Raw genomic sequence first — 21,888 nt, 5'->3', positions numbered from 1 at the left:
TGATGGAGCTGGAGCGGGATGGGGCCGGAGGAGGTGAGGGATGAGAGTCTGCAAGTGGAGCCCACAGGATCTGCTGATCGATGGGACGAGGAGCGGGAGAAAAATTAAAGCAGGCGAATGCAAACTTCACCAATAGCTCAACGAAAAGACAGACGGTGACCGCTGAGAGGCAGCGTCGGACCTGGGTAAGGGCGGGTTCCTGAGCCTGCCAGGCCTGGATTCAAACCTCGGCTGAGTGGCCTTGGACAGGTCATCAACAAACAGAGCCTTCGTTTATTCATTTGCAAACGAAGCCGAGGACCGGGCCTGCCCCGCGGTATGCCTGAGACTTGGGTGAGCAGGCGCCGGGCTCGCAGGGGGCGCTCCTAACCCGTCCCCGGCAGCTCGACGCTGTGGATCTAGCCGCCTTCCAGCCCAGGCTCCAGCTCCTGCTCAGGTTCCTGCTACTGCCCCCGGCCCCCGGCCCCGGGCCCCGCGCCCCGCCCACCCCGCCTCTCGGTCCCGCCTCCTCCCGCTGCTCCGCCGCGCAGCCCGCACGGTGAGCCTGGCGGGGGTCCGGGGGTCCGCGGTCAGCCCCGGAGGACGGGGTGGGGTCGCCCCAAACAGGAGCGCCGGAAGCGCTGGGACCCCTCGCTCGCCGTCCGCCGCCGCTGGGTGGCCGGGCAGTGGAGGTCCCGGATGAGGCGACAATTTTTCCGGGCCCCCTCCCAGTCCCGCCCCACTTCCGGGGCCGCCACTTTCACTTTCTCTTCCGCCGAAGCCGCTCGTCTTGCGAAGAACTGGGGCCTCCCGGGAGGAGAGAGGGCTTTGCGTTGAAACCCAGGACGCCAAGAGTGCTCCCGCAAGTGGGGGTCCTCCGGGACTTGGAACGACCCGGCTGGGCGGTGTCCGGGCGTCCTTTCCCCGCTTCTCCCCACGTCGGCTGGTCCCGTTTCCTCTTGCACCCAGTGCGGACTTGTCTCGGCGCCCGCTGCCCTCTCACCTCCCCACTCGGGATCCCGGCCTGGTCACCGGGCAGTGTGATGCTTCCCGATTGCCGCGGGGACAGCGAGGCACAGACAGAACTTGGGCCGCGCCGGAGGCCACACGGCCTGGCTGAGTTGCTCCTGGTCTCCCGCCTCTCCCAGGCGACCCGGAGGTAGCATTTCCCAGGAGGCACGGTCCCCCGCAGGGGGATGGGCGCAGCCACGCCAGATGGACGAGAAGACCAAGAAAGGTGGGCAGAGGCTGGAGGTGGCTGGGGAACTTCCGGTGGGAAGTGGGCCCCGCAGGACCTGGCCTTGCCTGCCTGGAAGGACCTTGGAGAGGGGGCTCTAGCCTGCCCTCCCTCTGCCCCCCTCCCCATCAGTTTCCTCCTTTAGTACCTGCTAGCTTCCAGAGCCATCTTGGGGCCCTGAGAACTCCTTGGGCCAGCTCTGTGCTGAGATGGGGCTTGGGGACTCGCAGAGGACACAGGGCATTGAACTTGGAGACCTCCTGAGCTGGTGGGATACAGATCTCAGTTGACCTGAACAGCAGGGGTCCTTGCCTCTTCTCTTGCCCCCTGCACCTAGGGTTGTAGAACGGAAGTCAGTCACTGCCTTGCTGGAAACCTTCCCATGCCCCTCTGTGTTCTACAAACAAAACCCAGTGCCCCTGGGTGGCCCACAGGACATCTCTCCTCAGTTACCCCGCCATGCTCACTCTACTGGAGCCCCACTGGCTTTTTTCGGTTCTCATCCAACCATTTCTTGGCCAAGGCCCTTACTCTTCCTTCCACCTGGACCACTCTTCCCCACCGGGGCTTGACACGTGCAGCTTCTCCTCCTTCAGGTCTCATCTTCAGTGTTACTCCCTCCCAGAGGCCTCCCCTGGTCTCCTTAACCTGTTTATTTCCCTGCCAGCAAGGATCACAATCTGACTTTTTTTTTTTTTTCTTGTTAAACTTGTTCATTGTCTCCCCACTGGGCAGGGAGATCCATAAGGAGAGGGACCCTGTTTATAAATCTCTGTCGGATTCCAGTTCCTGGGACAGTGGGTGGCACACAGTAGGAACTCAATAACTGCTTATTGGATAAATGAATAGAAGTATGAGGGACCCTGGAAATATGAAGGACAAACAGAACCAAATGAGCCTAGAGTGAGGAGGAGTGGGGAATATCAAAGAAACCCTCCCAGAGAAAGGGACTTTTAGTCTGGGTGCTGAAGGATATGTAGGAGTTCACCAGGAAGACAGAGAAAGCAGCACACACCAAGGATCGTCTCCTTTCCTACCCCATTACGCCCAGCTCCTGAAAATAAAACCCTGTGCTAACTGGCTCCTGCTGTACTGGCTTTCAGCAGAGGAAATGGCCCTGAGCCTCACCCGAGCAGTGGCGGGCGGGGATGAACAGGTGGCAATGAAGTGTGCCATCTGGCTGGCAGAGCAACGGGTGCCCCTGAATGTGCAACTGAAGCCTGAGGTCTCCCCAACGCAGGACATCAGGTGAGGAGTGCATGGCTGGCCTGAACCCTAGGGACAGCAGGACAGGACATTCTTGCCTGTAAAACAGTTCTTCCTAATGGCAGGTTCTGGCTTCAGGAGGCCTGGCTTCTAACCCTTGTTACGTCATTAATCAACTGTGAAATATAGGACAGGTCACTTCACCTCTCAGTGTGTCCTCATTTTAAAAATCAGACCATAGCATATGGTTGTTAGGAGGTGTACTGTATTACGATGACTGTAACAGTAGCTATCTCATAGGGTTGTTAGGAGGTGTACTGTATGTTAGTCCTTACACAACAGAAGAAAATGGAACAGTGACGTAAACAAATTTATGGCAGGGAGTCCAGAGAGGGGGATTCTGCTCCCCACAGTCCTCAGAGGCTCATGTTGCTTCTCTCACTGTTCTGCCCTTCATTCCCAGACTCCTCATGGTGCAAAATGGCCATTCCAGCTCCATCCAGCCATCACATCACAGGAGGAAGGGAAGAAAGGCACCCTTCCACATTCCTCTAAAGAGCATAGCTCAAAAGTTGTACACACTTCTTCCATTAATTCCTATGGACCAGAACTGATTTGCACAGCTACAGTTCAACTTGAGGGAAGACTGTATAGCCAGGATATTCAACTAGAATTCAGGGGTTTGCTTGGTAAGGGAAGGGAAGAGAATGGATACTGTCAGTCTCTGCTCCAGGAGACTTAAACTCAATGCTGAAACACTTTGCACAGTGCCTGGTGTGTGTTATGCACTCAATAAACATTAGTGTCTATGGTTCTTTTTTGACTGCTTTTTCATTACTGGATAGTAAGGCAATAGTTTTATGGTTTCTGATTTTCAGTTCTCATGGTAGGTCCCATTTGATTTTTCTTAAAACAGATTTATTTATCCATACAGTTCAACCATTTAAAGTATACAGTTCAATGGCTTTTAGTATATTCAAGTTGTGCAACCATTACCACAATCAATTTTAGAACATTTTCATCATCCTGTAAAGAAACCTGGTACTCATTAGCAGTCAGTCTCCATCTCTCTACCTTTTCCCTAACTCCCCAACCTTAGGCAACCACTAATCTACTTTTTATCTCTAGGGATCTCCCTTCTCTGGAAATTTCATATAAGTTGAATCATACAACATGTGGCCTTTTGTGTCTGGCTTCTTTCACTTAGGATCATGTTTTCTAGATTCATCCATGTTGTAGCATGTATAACAACTTAATTCCCCTTTTTTTGACATGGGGTCTCACTCTGTTGTCCAAGTTGAAGTGCAGTGGTGCCATCATCTCTCACTACAGCCTCAACTTCCTGGGTTCAAGCAGTCCTCCTGCCTTGGCCTCCCAGGTAGCTGGGACTACTGGCGTGTACCATCACACCCAGCTAATTTTTTAAGAGATAAGGTCTTGCTGTGTTGCCTAGGCTGGTCTTGAACTTCTGGCCCAAGCAGTCTTCCCACCTCAGCCTCTCAAAGTGCTGGGATTACAGGTGTGAGCCACCATGCCCAGCCAGAACCTTATTCCTTTTTATTGCCAAATAATAATCTATTGTATGAACATACCTCATTATCATTACTCATTAAATCAGTTGATGGACATTTGGGTGTTTCTATTTTTTGGCTATTATAAACAATGCTGCCGTGTGGACATGTTTTCATTTCTCTTGGGTACATACTAGGAGTGGAATTGCTGGGTCATACAGTAACTCTATGTTTAACCTTTTAAAGACATGACAGACAGTTTTCCAAAGTGGCTACACCGTTTTACATTCCCACCAGCATATACGAGGGTTCTAGTTTCTCCACATCCTCTCTAACACTTGTTATTTATCTATTTTATTATAGTCATCCTAGTAAATTTGAAGAGGTATCTCATTGTGGTTTTAATTTGCAATTTCCTAACCATTTGATGACAAATGATGTTGAGCATCTTCATGTGCTTATTTGCCATTTGCATATTTTCTTTGGAGGTTTGCCTATTCAGGTCTTTTGCCCATTTTAAAATTGGGTTTATCTTTTTTTTTTTTTTTTTTGAGATGGAGTCTCACTGTATTGCCCAGGGGAGTGCAATGGAGGAGCCATCTCAGCTCACTGCAACCTCCGCCTCCCAGGTTCAAATGATTCTCCTGCCCCAGCCTTCCGAGTAGCTGGATTACAGGTGCCCACCACCACACCAGCTAATTTTTGTATTTTTAGTAGAGATAGAGTCTCATTGTGTTGGCCAGGCTGGTCTTGAACTCCTGACCTCAGGTGATCCACCCACCTTGGCTTCCCAAAGTGCTGGGATTACAGGCATGAGCCACCACACCCAGCTGGGTTTATGTTTTTATTATTGAGTTGTAGGAGTACTTTATTCATTTGAGATAAAAGTGCCTTATCAGCTGCATGATTTGCAAAAATTCTCTCATTCTGTGGGTTGTCTTCTCACTTTGTTGATGGTGTCCTTTGAAGCACAAAAGTTTTAAATTTAGATGATGTCCAGGTAGTCTATGTTTTATTTTGTTGTTTGTGCTTTTGGTGTCATATCTAAGAAATCATTGCCTCATCCAAGGTAATGAAGATTTACCTCTATATTTTCTCCTAAATATTTTATGGTTTTAGCTCTTACATTTAGGTCTTTGGTCCATTTTGATTTAATTTTTATATATGGTGTGAGATAAGGGTCCAACTTCATTCTTTTGCATGTGGATATTGAGTTGTGCCGACACTATTTGTTAAAAAGACTATTTTCCCGTTTAATCATCTTAACCCTTTTTGAAAATTAATTGACCATAAATATAAGTGCTTATTTCTGGACTCTCATTTCTATACCATTGAACTATAATATATATCTGCCCTTATGCCAGTACCACACTGTTCTGATTACTGTAACTTCATAGTATTTGAAATCAGGAAATGGAAGTTCTCCAGCTTTTGTTCTTTTTCAGTATTGTTTTGGTTATTGCAAGTGTCTTGAATTTCCATATAAATTTTAGAATCAGCTTGTCTGGTTCTGCGAAAAAGAAAAAAAAAATGGGATTTTGGTAGGGATTTCATTGAATCTGTAGATCATTGGCCACTTGATTTTAAACAAAATATTGGTATATCTACTTCTTGAAATGGTTGATTGAGACAGTACCTGTGTACTCCTTGCTATGAAAAATGAGGAAGTTAACATACTCATCTTCCACCTTTGCTTTTCATGACTTTTTTTGTTGAAGTATCATTGTGGACATTTTCCCGGTTGACTTCTACTTGATGCCCTGAATTAACTAACTGGCACTGGCGTTTCCTCTGTAAAATGTACAATGTCAGCCACCATCTTGCTATTAAAGTGTGGCCCCTGGACCACAACATGGGGGGAATCTCAGGTCCCACCTCAGACTTGCTGGATCAGAACCTGAGTTTTGAGAGGCTGTGGGCAACCAGCACCTCTCAGACCTGCTGTTGGGTTCTCATCGATGGACCCGATGCTTCCTAGCAAATGATACCTGTTGTATGTGTTATTGGTAATAACATAGTTTACTTAGCTGTTACATTAATTAATAAAACATGAGCACTGAAAGAGTTGTTTCTGTGAAAATAAGCTGATTGCTTTAAAAAGACAACAGACAAATCACACAGACACATACACACACACACACACACACACACACAGATTAACACTTTTGGGTGAGACAGTAGTAAGGAAATACAGTAAAAATCCAGAAGGGCTCTGTGCTCTGATGCTTCAGGAGTGTGTCTAAGTTCTTGCTCACTTTAAAGAAGCCACTACTAGAAATATATAGATCATGATTATGGATGTGATTCATACAAAAAAAAAAAAAAGAAAAATCCATGGGAAACTCCAGTCAGCAGGTATAAACTCATGCTGGGCATGGTGGCTCAGCACTTTGGGAGTCTCAGGCAGGAGAATGACTTGATCTCAGGAGTTTAAGACCAGCCTGGGCAACATAGTGAGAACTTGTCTCTACAAAAAATGAAAAAATTAGCCAGGTTGGGTGGCACATACCTGTAGTCCCAGCTACTTGAGAGGCTGAGGCCAGAGGATTATTAGACCTCAGGTGGTTGAGGTTGCAGTGAGCCGTGATCATGCCTGAGTGACAAGGTGAAACCCTGTCTCAAAGAAAGAAAGAGAAAAGCCGTTGGCTGTACACCTAGAGACTGGCCAGTGAATATGCATTTATAGCATGTAAGTTAAAATTAAGTGTTTAAGCTTTGACTGCAGCTGTTTTTGTGATTCTCTGCTGTTCACCAGCGATCTTGATGTGACATTGAATGAGAGAGCTCCAGCTGTATTTTTTTGTTGATAGTGTTAAGATTATAGCTTTTAAAAATTTTGTTTTCTAATGTAATTAAGGCTTTTATGCTTTGCCTCTAGGTTGATTCTAAAAGTGCAATACTACTAGAAAGAATTTATAGTATTTTGATTATGGAAATATTCACTATAGAATAACTAGTGCAGTCGAAACTATATGCACTTTTATGTTTCAAAACCCTTATTGCTGGAAGAACATTTTGGGGTTAAGATCCAGTCCTTTTCATGTTTTACTTTTCTTCTATTCTCCTGTATCAGACTCATCTATTTTGTTTCTCAAGAACTTTTCATGTGGAAAATGTGGTAAATTTTAGTTTTGCATGTTTAAAAATTTCTAGGCCGGACGCGGTGGCTAACGCCTGTAATCCCAGCACTTTGGGAGGCTGAGGTGGGCGGATCATGAGGGCGGAGATCGAGACCATCCTAGCTAACATGGTGAAACCCCGTCTCTCCTAAAAATACAAAAAATTAGCTGGGCGCAGTGGCGGGCGCCTATAGTCCCAGCTACTGGAGAGGCTGAGGCAGGAGAATGGCGTGAACCCGGGAGGCGGAGCTTGCAGTGAGCGGAGATTGCGCCACTGCACTCCAACCTGGGCGACAGAGCGAGACTCCTCAAAAAAAAAAAAATTCTGTATTTTGCTCTCTCAATTCATTGATAGTCGACTGGGTATTCAAATTGTTTACCTGAAGAATTTTAAGAACATTTTCTGGACTACTTTTAAACAAATTTCAGATGTTATTTTATCCTTAAATCTTTAGTATGTGTCTTCAAAAAGTTAGGACTTGGCCGGGCACCGTGGATCATGCTTGTAATCCTAGCACTTTGGGAGGCTGAGGCAGGTGGATTGCTTGAATCCAGGAGTTCAGAACCAGCCTGGGCAACATAGTGAAACCTTATCTGTACAAAACATTAGCTGGGCATGGTGATGCGCCCCTCTAGTCCCAGCTACCAGGGAGGCTGAAGTGGGAGGGTCACCGCAGTCCAGGAGATTGAAGCTGCAGTGAGCCAAGATCATGCCACTACACTCCAGCCTGGGTGACAGACGCAAAACCCTGTCTCAAAAAAAACAGAAACAAAAACAAACAAACAAAAAACCCTCAATACTATCATCACACCTTAGAAAAGGAGTAAGAATTCCTTAAAATCCCCTAATGCACTGTTTATATTCAAATTTTCCTATTTCATTAGTGCTTTTTACAGTTTGTTTTCTTCAAATCAAGAGCCAAACAAGAGGTACACATAACATTTCTTAATATGTCTTAAGTCTCTTTTATTCTTCTCTATTTTTATGCCACTAGTTTTTTTAGGAAACCTGGTCTTTTGACCTCTAGAATTTTCCCCATATTCTGGATCTATCCATTACCTCGTCATGGTATGTATTAGGCCACTCTAGCATTGTTACGAAGAAATATCTGAGACTGGGTAATTTATAAAGAAAAGAGGTTTGGCCGGGCGCGGTGGTTCACGCCTGTAATCCCAGCACTTTGGGAGGCTGAGGTGGGCGGATCACGAGGTCAGGAGATGGAGACCATCCTGGCTAACACGGTGAAACCCGTCTCTACTAAAAATACAGAAATTAGCCGGGCATGGCGGCGGGTGCCTGTAGTCCTAGCCACTCAGGAGGCTGAGGCAGGAGAATGGCGTGAACCTGGGAAGTGGAGTTTGCAGTGAGCCAAGATTGCACCACTGCACTCCAGCCTGGGCGACAGAGCAAAACTCCGTCTCAGAAAAAAAAAAGGAAAAGAGGTTTAATTGACTCAGTTCTGCAGGTTGCATAGGAAGCATGGTCCCAACATTTGCTTGGCTTTTGAGGAGGCCTCAGTGAGCTTTTACTGAAGCGGGAGCAGGCACTTCACATGGTGAGAGAGGGAGAAAGAGAGAGAGTTGCGGGGGAGGTGCTACACTTTACAACAACCAGATCTCAGGAGGACTCACTGTGGTGAGAAGTCACTATGGTGAGAGCGGCACCAGGCTGTGAGGGAGCTGTGCCTATGACCCAAACGTCCCCCACCAGGCCTCACTTCAACACTGAGGGTTACAGTTCAAGATAAGATTTGGGCAGGGACAAATATCCAGACTATCATGGTGTCATTTACTATCTCCCATTTTTCCTGTAACTGGTAGTTAGAGATAAAGGTTCAGGTAGTCAACAGTCACTTTTTTTTTTCCTTTTTTTTTTTTTAAGAAAGAGTTTCACTCTGTTGCCCAGGCTGGAGTGCAGTGGTGCAATCTCGGCTCACTGCAACCTCCGCCTCCCGGGTTCATGCCATTCTCCTGCCTCAGTCTCCCGAGTAGCTAGGACTACAGGCGCCCACCACAGCGCCCAGCTAATTTTTTGTTGTTGTTGTATTTTTAGTAGAAACAGGGTTTCACCGTGTTAACCAGGATGGTCTTGATCTCCTGACCTTGTGATCCACCCACCTCAGCCTCCCAAAGTGCTGGGATTCAGCAGTCACTTTTAATGTGCAGGACTCTCATTTTTTGGTTACTTCATGCCTTTTCTTGCTTTCTGAATGCAATGTTTTCCCAAATCTCTCTGAAGGTACTACTTAGACTTTACTGTTGCTTATTGTTCCATACCCTAAATGAGCTCTGTTTGCTTTGGGGTCAGTTCTGTTTTTTCATCTTCTCATGCTTTTGATTTTTCAAAAATGTTGGAGGATCCTCGAGAAAGTTAAAACCACTTTCTCTGGAATAATACCATGTGGATTTAAATCCTGCCTCTGGCTGAACACAGTGGCTTACTCCTGTAATCCCACTTCAGGAGGCCAAGGCAGGAGGATCACTTGAGGCTAAGAGTTCGAGACCAGCTTTGGCAACATAGTGAGACCCTGTCTGTACAAAAACTTAAAAAATTAGCCAGGCATGGGGTCATGAGCCTGTGGTCCCAGCTACTTAGGAGGCTGAGATGGGAAGATCCCTTGAGCCCAGGAGGTTGACGCTGCAGTGAGCCAAGGTAGCACTACTGCACTCCAGCCTGGGCCACAGGAAGAGAGCCTGTGTCTGAAAAGTAAATCAATACATACAAATGAATCCTGCCTCTAACAGTTATTAGTTGCTTAGTTTGGCAGAGTCACTGTAACCTATCTGTGCCTCACATTTTTATCTGTAAAACAGGGATATAGCAGTACCTGCCTGATGGGTTCGTTGAGAGGATTAAATGAGTTAATACACATTCAGTGCATTGAATAGTCTTAGCATATAGTAAACAACAACTTTTGGTGGTTTGACTAAGGAGCAGGGGAGAGAAGATAGAAGAGGTTGGAGAGGTCAGGGAGGCGCCAGATCATGGAGGCCCTCGTGTGCTGCCATGAGTTGATTCTAAGAGTAGCGTGGAGCCATTGGAGGGGCCTAACTGGTGGGTTCTAATAAAGGAGGAAGCATGGGTGGGGTCTACCCCAGACTGGGGGTTGTGTGTGTGTGTGCATGGCCATACGCCTGTGTGCAAATACGTACATGTCTGTAGCTGGTGGCTGAGGCTGGACCCCTGGCCAGCGCCCATGCTGAGCCCCTGCTGTTCTTCGCAGGCTGTGGGTGAGCGTGGAGGATGCTCAGATGCACACCGTCACCATCTGGCTCACAGTGCGCCCTGATATGACAGTGGCATCCCTCAAAGACATGGTGAGTGAGGAGGCTGAGGGTGACACTGGGGTGGAGGCTCTCCCTTTCGCTCCTGCTTCCTCTCTCTCCTCTGGCCCTGCCTTCCCACTCTCTCGGTACCCCCACCAGGTTTTTCTGGACTATGGCTTCCCACCAGTCTTGCAGCAGTGGGTGATTGGGCAGCGGCTGGCACGAGACCAGGAGACCCTGCACTCCCATGGGGTACGGCAGAATGGGGACAGTGCCTACCTCTATCTGCTGTCAGCCCGCAACACCTCCCTCAACCCTCAGGAGCTGCAGCGAGAGCGGCAGCTGCGGATGCTGGAAGGTGAGGCTCTGCCCCGAGCACCGTGGGACCCAGCGGGGGCCCTGGACTCACTTGAGAGTGTAGGGCAAGCAGGGGCAGAGCCCCTGGGTTTTTAGTCAGGGACTCACCCAGAGGACCCTATCCAAGTGGGGAAGAGAGGACCGAAGACACATGGGAGGGAGCATTTCAGGGACCCATCATGACAACAGCTGGCATGGGGAGGGGTGGATTCCATCCAGGCTCTGGCATTCCCAGCTGTGTGACCTTGGGCAAGGTTACTCCTATCTGCTGCCCAGTTTGCTAAAATCATAAACTGGGTATGACGGTGATGATAACTAGTGTTTATTCTTAATTTTTAACTTGTGAAATGTTTCAGACCTACAGAAAAGTTGCCAAATTTTACAAAGTAGTATATAAAGAATTCCCGTGTGCCTTTCATGTGGGTTTTACCATATTTGCTTTCTTTTATCATTCTCTTTCTATATAAAATTATTTTATTTTCTGAACCGTTTTGAGAGTAAGTTGCAGCCATGATGTCTCTTTCCCCTAAATAATTCAGTGTGCATTCCCTTGAAAAGAAAGGTCATTTTCTTACATTACTAGGCATAACAATCCAGCTCAGGAAACTAACACTGATACAGTACTGGTATCCAATCTACAGATCTTACTCCGATTTTACCAGTTGTCCCACCATTATCATTTATAGCAAAGACTTGGCATTCAGCTGTCATGTCTCAGTCCCTTTCAAAGAGTCTAGGCCAGTTTCTTTTTTGTGGCGGGGGTGGGGGCTGATGTTTCCTCCGGAATGGAGCGAGCTGCTGTTTTGGCAGGACCGCCTCAGCGGTGCTCTTGTGTCCCTCTTGGTGAACCCTTCAGGAGGCACAGAAAGGCAGGTGTTATGGTAGATTTTGAAGCTCAGAGGACGTAGAAGCATTTGTGGGTGGAATAGGGACCCTGACCCTGGAGGAGCCAGGATGCTCATTTGGCCAAATGGAAGCTGGAGATGCCCCCAGGGAGGAGGGAGAGGATAGGGGGAGGGTCTGCCTGGCTGGCTCAGGGAGACCCACACCCATGGGTGTGGACCAAGCGGGCCACGTGGAACCACCACCCCTTAACCCTTCTCCACAGATCTGGGCTTCAAGGACCTCACGCTGCAGCCACGGGGCCCTCTGGAACCAGGCCCCCCAAAGCCCAGGGTCCCCCAGGAACCCAGACGGGGGCAGCCAGATGCAGTGCCCGAGCCCCCACCGGTAAGCTGTCCCTGACCACACCTCCCTGGCCTCAGTATCCTCTTCTGTGCCCCTCCCTTGCCCCACCCTGTCCAGTCCGGCTCACAGCCTGCTCTGCTCCCAGGTGGGCTGGCAGTGCCCCGGGTGCACCTTCATCAACAAGCCCACGCGGCCTGGCTGTGAGATGTGCTGCCGGGCACGCCCAGAGGCCTACCAGGTCCCCGCCTCATACCAGCCCGATGAGGAGGAGCGAGCGCGCCTGGCAGGCGAGGAGGAGGCGCTGCGTCAGTACCAGCAGGTGGGTGCGGAAGTCCCTGGACAGACACCTGCAGACCGCACGGGGGAGGTGTAGGCCAGGAAGGGAGACACCTGTGCATTGCCGCTCCTCCCCATTACTGCCTTGCCCCTCCCAACCACGCTGCTGGCAGTGACCCTGCACCTGGCTGTGACCTGCCCTCTCTCAAAGGTCACCCTGTGGCTGAGACCCACTCCCTGGCTGTGATGCACCTCCAGGTTCACATGCCTCACTCCCACGTGAGCTGTGGCTCCATCCCTAGCTTTGACACACCACACAAGTATGGCTGGCTATGACCCCAGCATCCTAGCCTTGACCACACCTCAGCTCGGACCTCACCCTCACCTGCCTGTGACCTAATCCTACTCCACCTCGCTGTGACATCACCCTGGACTCTCCTACTCCCGACCTAATCCCTCTCGGGCTTGGCCCACCCTTGACTTCCTGAGAGCCTGGCCTGGCCCCTCACTGCTCCCTAGGGGGATGATCCCCAACCCCGGTCTTGCGCCTTAGCCCTCCCCGCCCCATCGTGACACACACACTAATGACACAGACACTGACCCCCAAGTGCTCCCCATTCTGATCTCACTCCTGGCCCACCTGCATTCCCCTTGGACCCGGTGCTGCCCCTGGCCACCTGCATTCCCCTTGGACCCGGTGCTGCCCCTGGCCACCTGCATTCCCCTTGGACCCGGTGCTGCCCCTGGCCGCCTGCATTCCCCTTGGACCCGGTGCTGCCCCTGGCCACCTGCATTCCCCTTGGACCCGGTGCTGCCCCTGGCCACCCCACTCCTGTTCTCGTCTCAGCCTTGCTCTGCTCCCCGGCTTTGTCACTTCCCCACCCCTGACCTTGAGCTGGCTCCACCAGCCCTGGCCCAGGCCCTGCCCTGCTACCTGACTCACCACTCAGACCCTGGCCCACTTCCTTTCCCTGCTGCCACTGCTCCCTCTCCTGATGCCTTCCCTGGCTACCTGGCCGGCATCCCCTCCCTTGGCTTCCCCACGGTCCGCCTGGCCTCTCTCCCAGCCCCGCCCCTCCCAACCTTCCTGCTCCTGACCACCCCTGCCCACCCCCATCCCGGATCCCCGATCCCGACTGGCTCCCAGCTTTGCCTCTTGCTGGTCTGACCCAGCCCTGACCACGCCCTCCGGTCCTTCCCCCTTCGTGGTCTGACCCGCCCCCGAGGCCCTGACCCACCCCGTGGCCCCGCCCCGTGTGCCCAGCGGAAGCAGCAGCAGCAGGAGGGGAACTACCTGCAGCACGTCCAGCTGGACCAGAGGAGCCTGGTGCTGAACACCGAGCCCGCCGAGTGCCCCGTGTGCTACTCGGTGCTGGCGCCCGGCGAGGCCGTGGTGCTGCGTGAGTGTCTGCACACCTTCTGCAGGTGCGGCCCCCAATCCCACCCCCGGCAATGCAGCTTTATTAAAGCCACCAATTACGCAGGGCTGGACGTGGGTGGGGCCCTGTGCTCTGATACCTCATTGGACGCCCGCGAAAACCTATGAGGTAGGCTCCGTCTCCCCATTTTGCAGATGAGGAACCTGAGGTACAGAGAGGCCAAGCAGCTTACCCAAGGCCACATGGCTCATAAGAGAAGCAGCCTGGACATGAACGCAGGCATGGGTGGAGACTCCAGAGCCTCCCTTCCCCTCTACCTTTCACCGCCCAGGCTCCTGCAGCTATGCTGCTCTGAGCCTCGCTGTGGGCATCTGCCAGTTTCTGAGTCTCCTGTCATGGCCCTTCCACCCCTGAATGTGGGGAACACAGACCCACTCACCACAGCAGACCCTTGTGGAGCAGTCCCTGGGTGACAGGCTCCGTGCCTGCCTCCTGGAGCTTACATTCCAGCAGAGTGGATGATGTGAATTGGATAATCACTGGTTGATGTCCTTGTGAATTGTGTCAAATGCTACATACAGTATGTTAAGAGACAACAGGAGTCCTTCCTAGAAAGGGTGGTCTGGAAGCTTCCAAGGAGGTAGCTCCAGAGCAGGGACTGGAAGGCCTGCTGTAGGTGTGGGCCTGGCGTGTTGGAGGAGGCTGAGGAGGTCTCTCGGTGGCTGGAGCAGAGGGATGAAGGGGGTAATCAAAGAGCAGGATAGAGAGGTGTTGGGTCTGTGAGCAGCGATGAGGAGTTGGGATTTGTTCTGGGTGGGATGGGGGTCACTGGGGAGACATGGCTGCTGTTCTGAGATAGACTTTAGGGGCCAGATGGATTCAGGGAGCCCAGTGAGGAGGCTCCTGGAGTCGCCCAGGCGGGGGATGTGGGGCCTGGACCAGAGAATTAGAGTGGCAGTATGGAGACAGGGTGGAGGCCTTGGTGATGGGTTGGTGAGAGGATGGGAAGGAAGGGGATATTGAGGAGAAGCCCATCTGGGGTGACTGAGTGAGGCCCCTGGGGTCAGGCCTTGCCATGTGAGGGGTGGAGTCCCCAGTGGATGGGGTTCCTATGATCCTAACTCTTCTCCCCTCCCCTCCCCTAGGGAGTGCCTGCAGGGCACCATCCGCAACAGCCAGGAGGCGGAGGTCTCCTGCCCCTTCATTGACAACACCTACTCATGCTCGGGCAAGCTGCTGGAGAGGGAAATCAAGGCGGTAAGGCCTCGGGGTGGGAGACATACCCCAGTCCTGAGGAACTGGGCCTGGAGCAGACAGGTAGGGACTGGCTCAGGCAGCAGGCATCTTTTCTTTCTTTTTCTTTTCTTTTTTTTTTTGGAGATGGGGGTCTTGCTATGTGGTCCAAGCTGGTCTCAAACTCCTGGGCTTAAGCGATCATCCATCCTCGGCCCCCCAGACATTTTTCAAGAGATTTGTCTATGTGGGGTGCTGAGACCCCAAGCAGAGAAAGAATTGAGGGGAGTAGCTAGTCAAGAAACCACGTCTCTGAAGGAAAGACAGCAGAGTTGTTAAGAGTCAGGGACTCGGCTGGGTGTGGCAGCTCACACCTGTATTCCCAGCACTTTGGGAGGCCAAGGTGGGCAGATTGCTTGAACCCATGAGCTCCAGACCAGCCTGAGCAATACGGCAAAACCCTGTCTCTCCAAAAAATATTCAAAAAATAGCCAGGCGCGGGGGCATGCGCCTGTAGTCCTAGCTACTCGGGCGGGGGTCAGGAGTGAGTGGGCTGAGGTGGGAGGATTGCTTGAGCCTGGGAGGTCAAGGTTGCGGTGAGCTGTGATTGTGCCACTACACTCCAGCCTGGGCAACAGAGTGAGACCTTGCCTCAAAAAAAGAAAAAAAAATTAATCGGGGAACTCTGGAGCCTGGTGGCCTGGGTGTGTGACCACAAGTCAGATATTTAACCTCTCTATGCCTCTATCTCATCTCTGTTAGAGTCAGAGTTACAGCTTCTATTTCTAGGATTGCAAAGATTACGGCAGAGCATAAGTGTATAGAATTTAGAGTAGTGTGGCCAGGCACAGTGGCTCATTCCTGTAATCCCAGTGCTTTGGGAGGCTGAGGTGGGTGGATCACCTGAGGTCGGGAATTCAAGACCAGCCTTACTAACATGGAGAAACCCCGTCTCCACAAAATACAAAATTAGCTGGGTGTGGTGGCACATACCTGTAATCCCAGCTACTCCAGAGGCTGAGGCAGGGGAATCGCTTGATCCCAGGAGGTGGAGGTTGCAGTGAGCCGAGATTGTGCGATTGCACTTCAGCCTGGGCAACCAGAGCAAAACTCGGTCTCAAAAAATATATGTATATTTAGAGTAGTGCTTGTCACATGGTAAGCCTTTGTTGTTGTTAGCGCTTATTGTGTAACAACTCACTGCAGGCTCAAAACAACAGTCATTTATTTAGCTCATAAATCTGCAAGTTGAGTTGGCCGTCTGTATCTGTGGGTACCACACTAGAGAATTCAACAACGGTGGATAGAACATATTCTTAAGAAAACAAAAAAATTACCATAAAAACCAAATTTAAAAAACAATATAGCATAAACTGTTTATATAACATTTATGTTATATTAGGTATTATAAGTAATCTACAGATGATTTAAAGTGTATGGGAGGATGTTGGTAGGTTGTATGCAAATACTGCGCCCTTTTATATAAGGAGTCTGAGCATCCCTGGATTTGGGTATCTGCAGGGATCTTGGAACCAATTCTCTCTGGATACTGAGGGATGACTATAATTTGGGTTGGACCTATCCGGATGGTTCTTCTGATCTGGGCAGGGCCCCGCTGATTTCACCTGGGCCTCACTGGTGGGTCAGCTGTTTGTTTAATTTTTATTTTTTATTTTTGAGGGTACATAGTTGGTGTATACATTTCTGGGGTACATGAAATACTTTGATACAGGCATGCAATGCGTAATAATCACATCATGGAGAATGGGGAATCCATCCCCTCAAGCATTTATCCTTTGTGTTATAGACAGTCCAATTATGCTTTCTTAGTTATTATGAAATGTACAATTAAATTATCGACTGTAGTCTGTCTGTTGTGCTATCAAATACCAGTTCTTATTCTATTTTTTTATACCAGTTTACCATCCCCACTCCCTTCCCACGCCCCACTACCCTTCTCTGCTTCTGATAACCATCCTTTTATTCTCTGTCTTTGATAGTTCAGTTGTTTTGATTTTTAGCACCTGCAAATAAGTGAGAACATGTAATGTTTGTCTGTCTGTGCCTGGCGTATTTCATTTAACATAATGACCTCCAGTTCCTCCGTGTTGCTGTAAACGACAGAATTGCATTCTTTTTTTATGGCCAAGTAGTACTCCATTGTGTATATGTACCACATTTTCTTTATAGGATACTAGTTTAATCATGTCTTTCCCAACATTGCTTATTATTTATGTTATTTTCTTTATTGTGAGAAAATAGTCATAACATTTACAATTTTAACCAGTTTTTAAGTGTACAGTTCAGTGGCATTAAGTACATTCACATTGTTATGCAACCATTACCACCATCCACCACCAAAACTTTTAGAAATTCCCCCCACTTTCTTTTTACTTTTCTTTTCCTTTTTTTTTTTTTTTTTTCCAGCTAGGATTTCATTCTGTCACCCAGGTTGGAGTGCAGTGCATCAGTCATGGCTCACTGCAGTCTTGACCTTCTGGGCTCAAGCGATCCTCATAACCCAGCCTCCCAAGTAGCTGGGACTACAGGTGTGAGCACCACACCTGCCTTTTTTTTTTTTTTTTTTAATTTTTTTGTAGAGATGAGGTCTCACTCTATTTCTCAGGCTGATCTTAAACTCTTGGCCTCAAGGAATCCTCCTGCCTTGATTGACCTCCCAAAGTGCTGGGATTACAGGTGTAAGCCACCACGCCTGGCCTAAAATCCACTTTTTGAATGGAGTTTTTCAATACTATGAGGATCACATGAAGAAAAAAGCCTGGCCTGGGTTGGAGTTTATAGGCTAGGGGCTTTCTGGAAGGTATGTGGTGATCAAGGGTCATATGTCAGGTGTTCTGAATCCTGAGCAACAAGGACGTGGTCTGTTGGCAGCTCCTGACCCCTGAGGATTACCAGCGATTTCTAGACCTGGGCGTCTCCATTGCTGAAAACCGCAGTGCCTTCAGCTACCATTGCAAGACCCCAGATTGCAAGGGATGGTGTTTCTTTGAGGATGATGTCAACGAGTTCACCTGCCCTGTGTGTTTCCATGTCAACTGCCTGCTCTGCAAGGTGGGGCCAGGGACTCACCCCACCTAGTCACTGTCTTCTTGCCTGGAGCTTACCATACTGCAGTGCTTGTTCTCCTGGGAAGGGAGCTGTGACACTGACCTGCTAATCATGACTTAGAGCTGCATGTCAGTGGGAGAGTGTGGCTCGAGCCTGAACCAAGCCCTGGCCCCACAGATGGAGTCCCATACCCGGCCCCAGATGGAGCCTCCGACCTAGGCAGCCCTGGTCCACAATGGAGCCCTGACCTGGAACCAGTCAACCCCAGTCACAGACTGAATCCCAGTCCCACACTGAGCCCTGACCCCATCCAAGTCCATAGACTCGGCTTCTGACCAAACCTGACCCTGCACTTGTCACTTAAGGTGGTCCCATACTCAGCCCAGACCCTGAACTAAGCTCTGACCCTGGCTTCTCACTGAACCTGTCACAGACTAAGGCCTGTGCCCTATGCCACGTCTCCGCCCCTGTCCTGAACTGAGTGCTGACCCCAAACCCAGACAGCCCTACATGATCCTTCCCCCAGGCCTGTCCCTGCCCCTTTATCTCAAAAGTGAAAGGTGAGGAGCCGGTAAACACGTCTGGAGCCTGGTCTCACACTCAGCCTGAGCAAGCTCAGTCTCGGGTCATTGGGCCTGTAACCCCGGGCAGGGCCTTGGCAGGGATGCGGGGTCTCACCTTAGGGGTGTAAGGGATTTCCGTGCCCATCAGAACTTAAATAAGCTGGGTGCACCAGCATGTCTAGTAGCTTGTGCTACTCAGGAGGCTGAGGTATATTTTGCTGTTAGCATATGTGATGACCTTGACTTCACCTCCCTGGTGCCAGTATCCTCTTCTGTAAAATGGCTTATGCTTTACAAAGTGAGGTCCTGCCAGTGACTACACCTAGAGGCATTAGGTGCCTCTGTGGACTCCTGCCCTGCGCCTCACCTCTCCCAGCTTCTTAACCCCCTGAGGAACCTTCTCACCTTGAGTCCCTCACCTGCTGCAGGCCATCCACGAGCAGATGAACTGCAAGGAGTACCAGGAGGACCTGGCCCTGCGGGCTCAGAATGATGTGGCGGCCTGGCAGACGACAGAGATGCTGAAGGTGAGTCTGGGACAGGGCCGAGGCCTAGGGATTTTAAGTTCTGGGATCCAGGTGGGGGCTGGGGGCTTCTCAGCAAGGGCTGTGCTCACACATCCCTGGAGGCTCTGATCTCCCTTCTGGCTGTCACTTCCATCCAGAGATGGGACTTAGGCCAAGTTGTCATGTTGGGAAGAGCGTCTGGGTGGAGGGTGGAGACCACAGGAATGAAGAGGGGCTTGCTGGACGGAGCCTGGCCTGGCGGAGCTGCACAGGAGAGACTCCACAGCACCAGAGGGTCACTACCCTCTCCCTGCCATGGGGAGGAGCCAGGCTGGGTGACTGCCCCAGGCCCGCCCCAAGGCCAGTGCCTGTCCCGCTCCAGGTGATGCTGCAGCAGGGCGAGGCCATGCGCTGCCCCCAGTGCCAGATCGTGGTACAGAAGAAGGACGGCTGCGACTGGATCCGCTGCACCGTCTGCCACACCGAGATCTGCTGGGTCACCAAGGGCCCACGCTGGGGCCCCGGGGTGAGTCTTTGCTCGTGGTGATGTGGAGAGGGTGCCCTTGTGGGTTTGCCTTAGAGGAGGGCTTGGAAAACTACAGCCCATGGGCCATATCCAACCCAGCACCTGGCTTTGTACAGCTCCCGAGGTAAGAATGTTGTTTCTTTTGAAACGGTGTTTCGCTCTTGTTGCCCAGGCTGGAGTGCAATAGTGCAGTCTCAGCTCACTGCAACCTCTGCCTCTCAGGTTCAAGTGATTCTCCTGCCTCACCCTCCCAAGTAGATGGGATTACAGGCATGCGCCACCATGCCTGGCTGATTTTGTATTTTTAGTAGAGACAGGGTTTCTCCATGTTGGTCAGGCTGGTCTCAAATTCCTGACTGCAGATGATCCGCCTGCCTCAGCCTCCCAAAGTGATGGGATTACAGGCATAAGCCACCATGCCCGGCCACAAGAATGTCCTTTACATCTTTAAATGGTTGAAAAAATACCAAAAGATGACTATCTTGTGATGTGAAAATTACATGAAATCCACATTTCAGTGTCCAGAAGTAAAGTGCTTTGGAGCCCAGCCGTGCTGGTTCATTTACATGTTGTCTGTGGTTGCTTTTACACTGCAGAGGCAGAGGCCATATGGCTGCCCAGCCCAAAATGACCAGCCCTTTGTAGAAAAGGTTTCCCCACCCTTGCCCTAGAGGGCAGCAAGTAAAGGTTCCATCTGGAGTCGGAAGTGGATTGGCCCCTGGCTGTGGCACATACGGACTGTGTGATTAGGCTGCCACTCAACTCTCTCAGCCCCATTTCCTCTGTGAAATGGGGATGATAGCTGGGCTTATCTCAGGCTTGTTGTCAGAATCAAGTGGAAAAATTGCAAGAGAAGTGCTTAGAGAGTCTGTCATTTGGTGAGCACTCTTGCAAATGGTAGCTGTCATTATTAGGGGTGTGCTCTGGAATTGGGAGCCTGTTGTTACGTTCAGGTAGACTTTCAGACAGGTAGAGGCAGAGGAAACTGCCCTCTTGCATGCTGCCAGTATGCTGACATGTCTAGAATATGCAGAGTGATCAGATCCTCCCCCTGGCCTGTTCCTGGATCTAGGCTTGGGTAGACGGAGTGCTGTGGGAGCCCAGAAAAGGCTTCAGCAACTCTCCATCAGGTAGCTGAGGCCGACAAGGCCATTCTTGCAGGAGGGCCTGCAGAGGCAAAGGCCCAGGTGGGAGAGTGCTCAGCTGTGGGGGCAGTCTCTGTACTGCCCTGACATTCTCTTCTCTTCCTGTCATCTTCTAGGGCCCAGGAGACATCAGCGGGGGCTGCCGCTGCCGGGTGAATGGGATTCCTTGCCACCCAAGCTGTCAGAACTGCCACTGAGCAAGTGGTGGGACCCCATGCTGACACAGCCCCACATCCACATTCTGTTACGGGGCAGGGCTGGGCTTGGGGCTTTTGCTCCAACTTCTGGCTGGGAGATGCTTTTGTGCCGAGACCAAGTCCCTGAGCTTTGTGGACGGCATTGCTTGCTGTAGCGTTGTAGGGGCCCTGCCTGCACTGCTGTTGTCCGTGGTCACATCTGCCCCAGTGCGTTTGTCCTTCCCTTGGGGCTTGCCAGCCAAACTTCTCTCCCCTGCAGCTCCCACCTCTGCCTGACCCCAGCCTTAAACACAGCCCCTGGCCAGAGGCCTTGCTGGGTGGAGCCTCTGTGTGACTCCATACTCCGCCCACCACAACACTCATCTTTCAAATACCAAGCACTCTGAGCCTCCCTGCCTTCCCCTGTCAGCTTTCTGGGGCTAACTGTTCTCTGCCTTTGTGGTTGGAGGCCCGGGGCCGCTTAGAATTCTTGCTAACCTGTTCAGAGCCAGGAAGGAGACTGGACAGTTTTGAAAGCACAGTCCCTCAGGTCCAATTCTGCGTCTCCCTCTCTGCAGCGTGTGTAAGCTATTATAATTAAAATGGTTTTTCGGGAAAGGATGAGTGTGATGTCCTTGAGAGGAAGTGAATGTCCTGGGCTGGGACTCTACACACAGGCAGGATCCCGAGGTCTCTGGGAACTGCCTCAGAAAGTTGACTTGTCAGTTCATCGATGGTAGAAGGAGGCTGTGACTGAGCACTGGGACCTTTCTACCAGACGTGGACCCCACGCCCAGCCTCGGGGACCAGGATGCGCTTGGGTCCCCGTCAGCCAGGACAGGCGGAGTGTGCAGTATGTCGTCTGCAGAGAAGGATGGGCTTAGGGGCGGGAGGGGAAGTCTTGCCACTCCTGCTCCCTTTTGACCTCTCAGCAGGCATCCAGGGTTGGCAGGTAGATAGTTCAAGAAGGAATGAAGCTGCTGCAGTTGAGGGGTGAGGTTGTCCATCCTAATTTTCACATCTCAAGAAAGAAGGCAAAGTATCGATTCAGCAGTATTTATTAGAACCCACTCTGTGCTGGTCAGAGGTTACTAAGACATGGTCCTGGGATGTTCATTCTCTAAGTTTTTCCTCCATTCTGTGACCCACCC

The 21,888-nt window shown here is 50.7% G+C and overlaps 1 protein-coding gene across 7 annotated transcripts; it reads left to right on the top strand.

Annotated features, from left to right (window-relative positions):
• On the top strand, positions 1-21,355 carry RBCK1 (RANBP2-type and C3HC4-type zinc finger containing 1). Of its 7 annotated transcripts, none has more exons than XM_017895711.1 (12): positions 1-1,216; positions 2,320-2,464; positions 10,277-10,370; positions 10,479-10,677; positions 11,785-11,906; positions 12,010-12,183; positions 13,405-13,565; positions 14,665-14,776; positions 17,645-17,824; positions 18,813-18,911; positions 19,273-19,416; positions 20,678-21,355. In XM_017895711.1, exons 1-12 carry the CDS (start codon positions 1,195-1,197, stop codon positions 20,756-20,758), a joined length of 1,533 nt encoding a protein of 510 aa, XP_017751200.1. In that variant the 5' UTR covers positions 1-1,194; the 3' UTR covers positions 20,759-21,355. The 7 variants fall into 7 exon arrangements, with proteins under 7 accessions (XP_017751200.1, XP_017751199.1, XP_017751203.1 ...); XM_017895710.1 differs by having other exon boundaries at positions 14,665-14,836; XM_017895714.1 differs by having other exon boundaries at positions 13,314-13,565; positions 14,665-14,836.
• The last annotated feature ends 533 nt before the right edge of the window (positions 21,356-21,888 follow it).

Source organism: Rhinopithecus bieti, unplaced genomic scaffold (assembly GCF_001698545.2).
Source record: "Rhinopithecus bieti isolate Rb0 unplaced genomic scaffold, ASM169854v2 scaffold_27016, whole genome shotgun sequence".
Lineage (NCBI taxonomy): Eukaryota > Metazoa > Chordata > Mammalia > Primates > Cercopithecidae > Rhinopithecus > Rhinopithecus bieti.
Note: the sequence above shows the minus strand (reverse complement) of the source record. Positions and strands in the feature narration are given on the sequence as shown.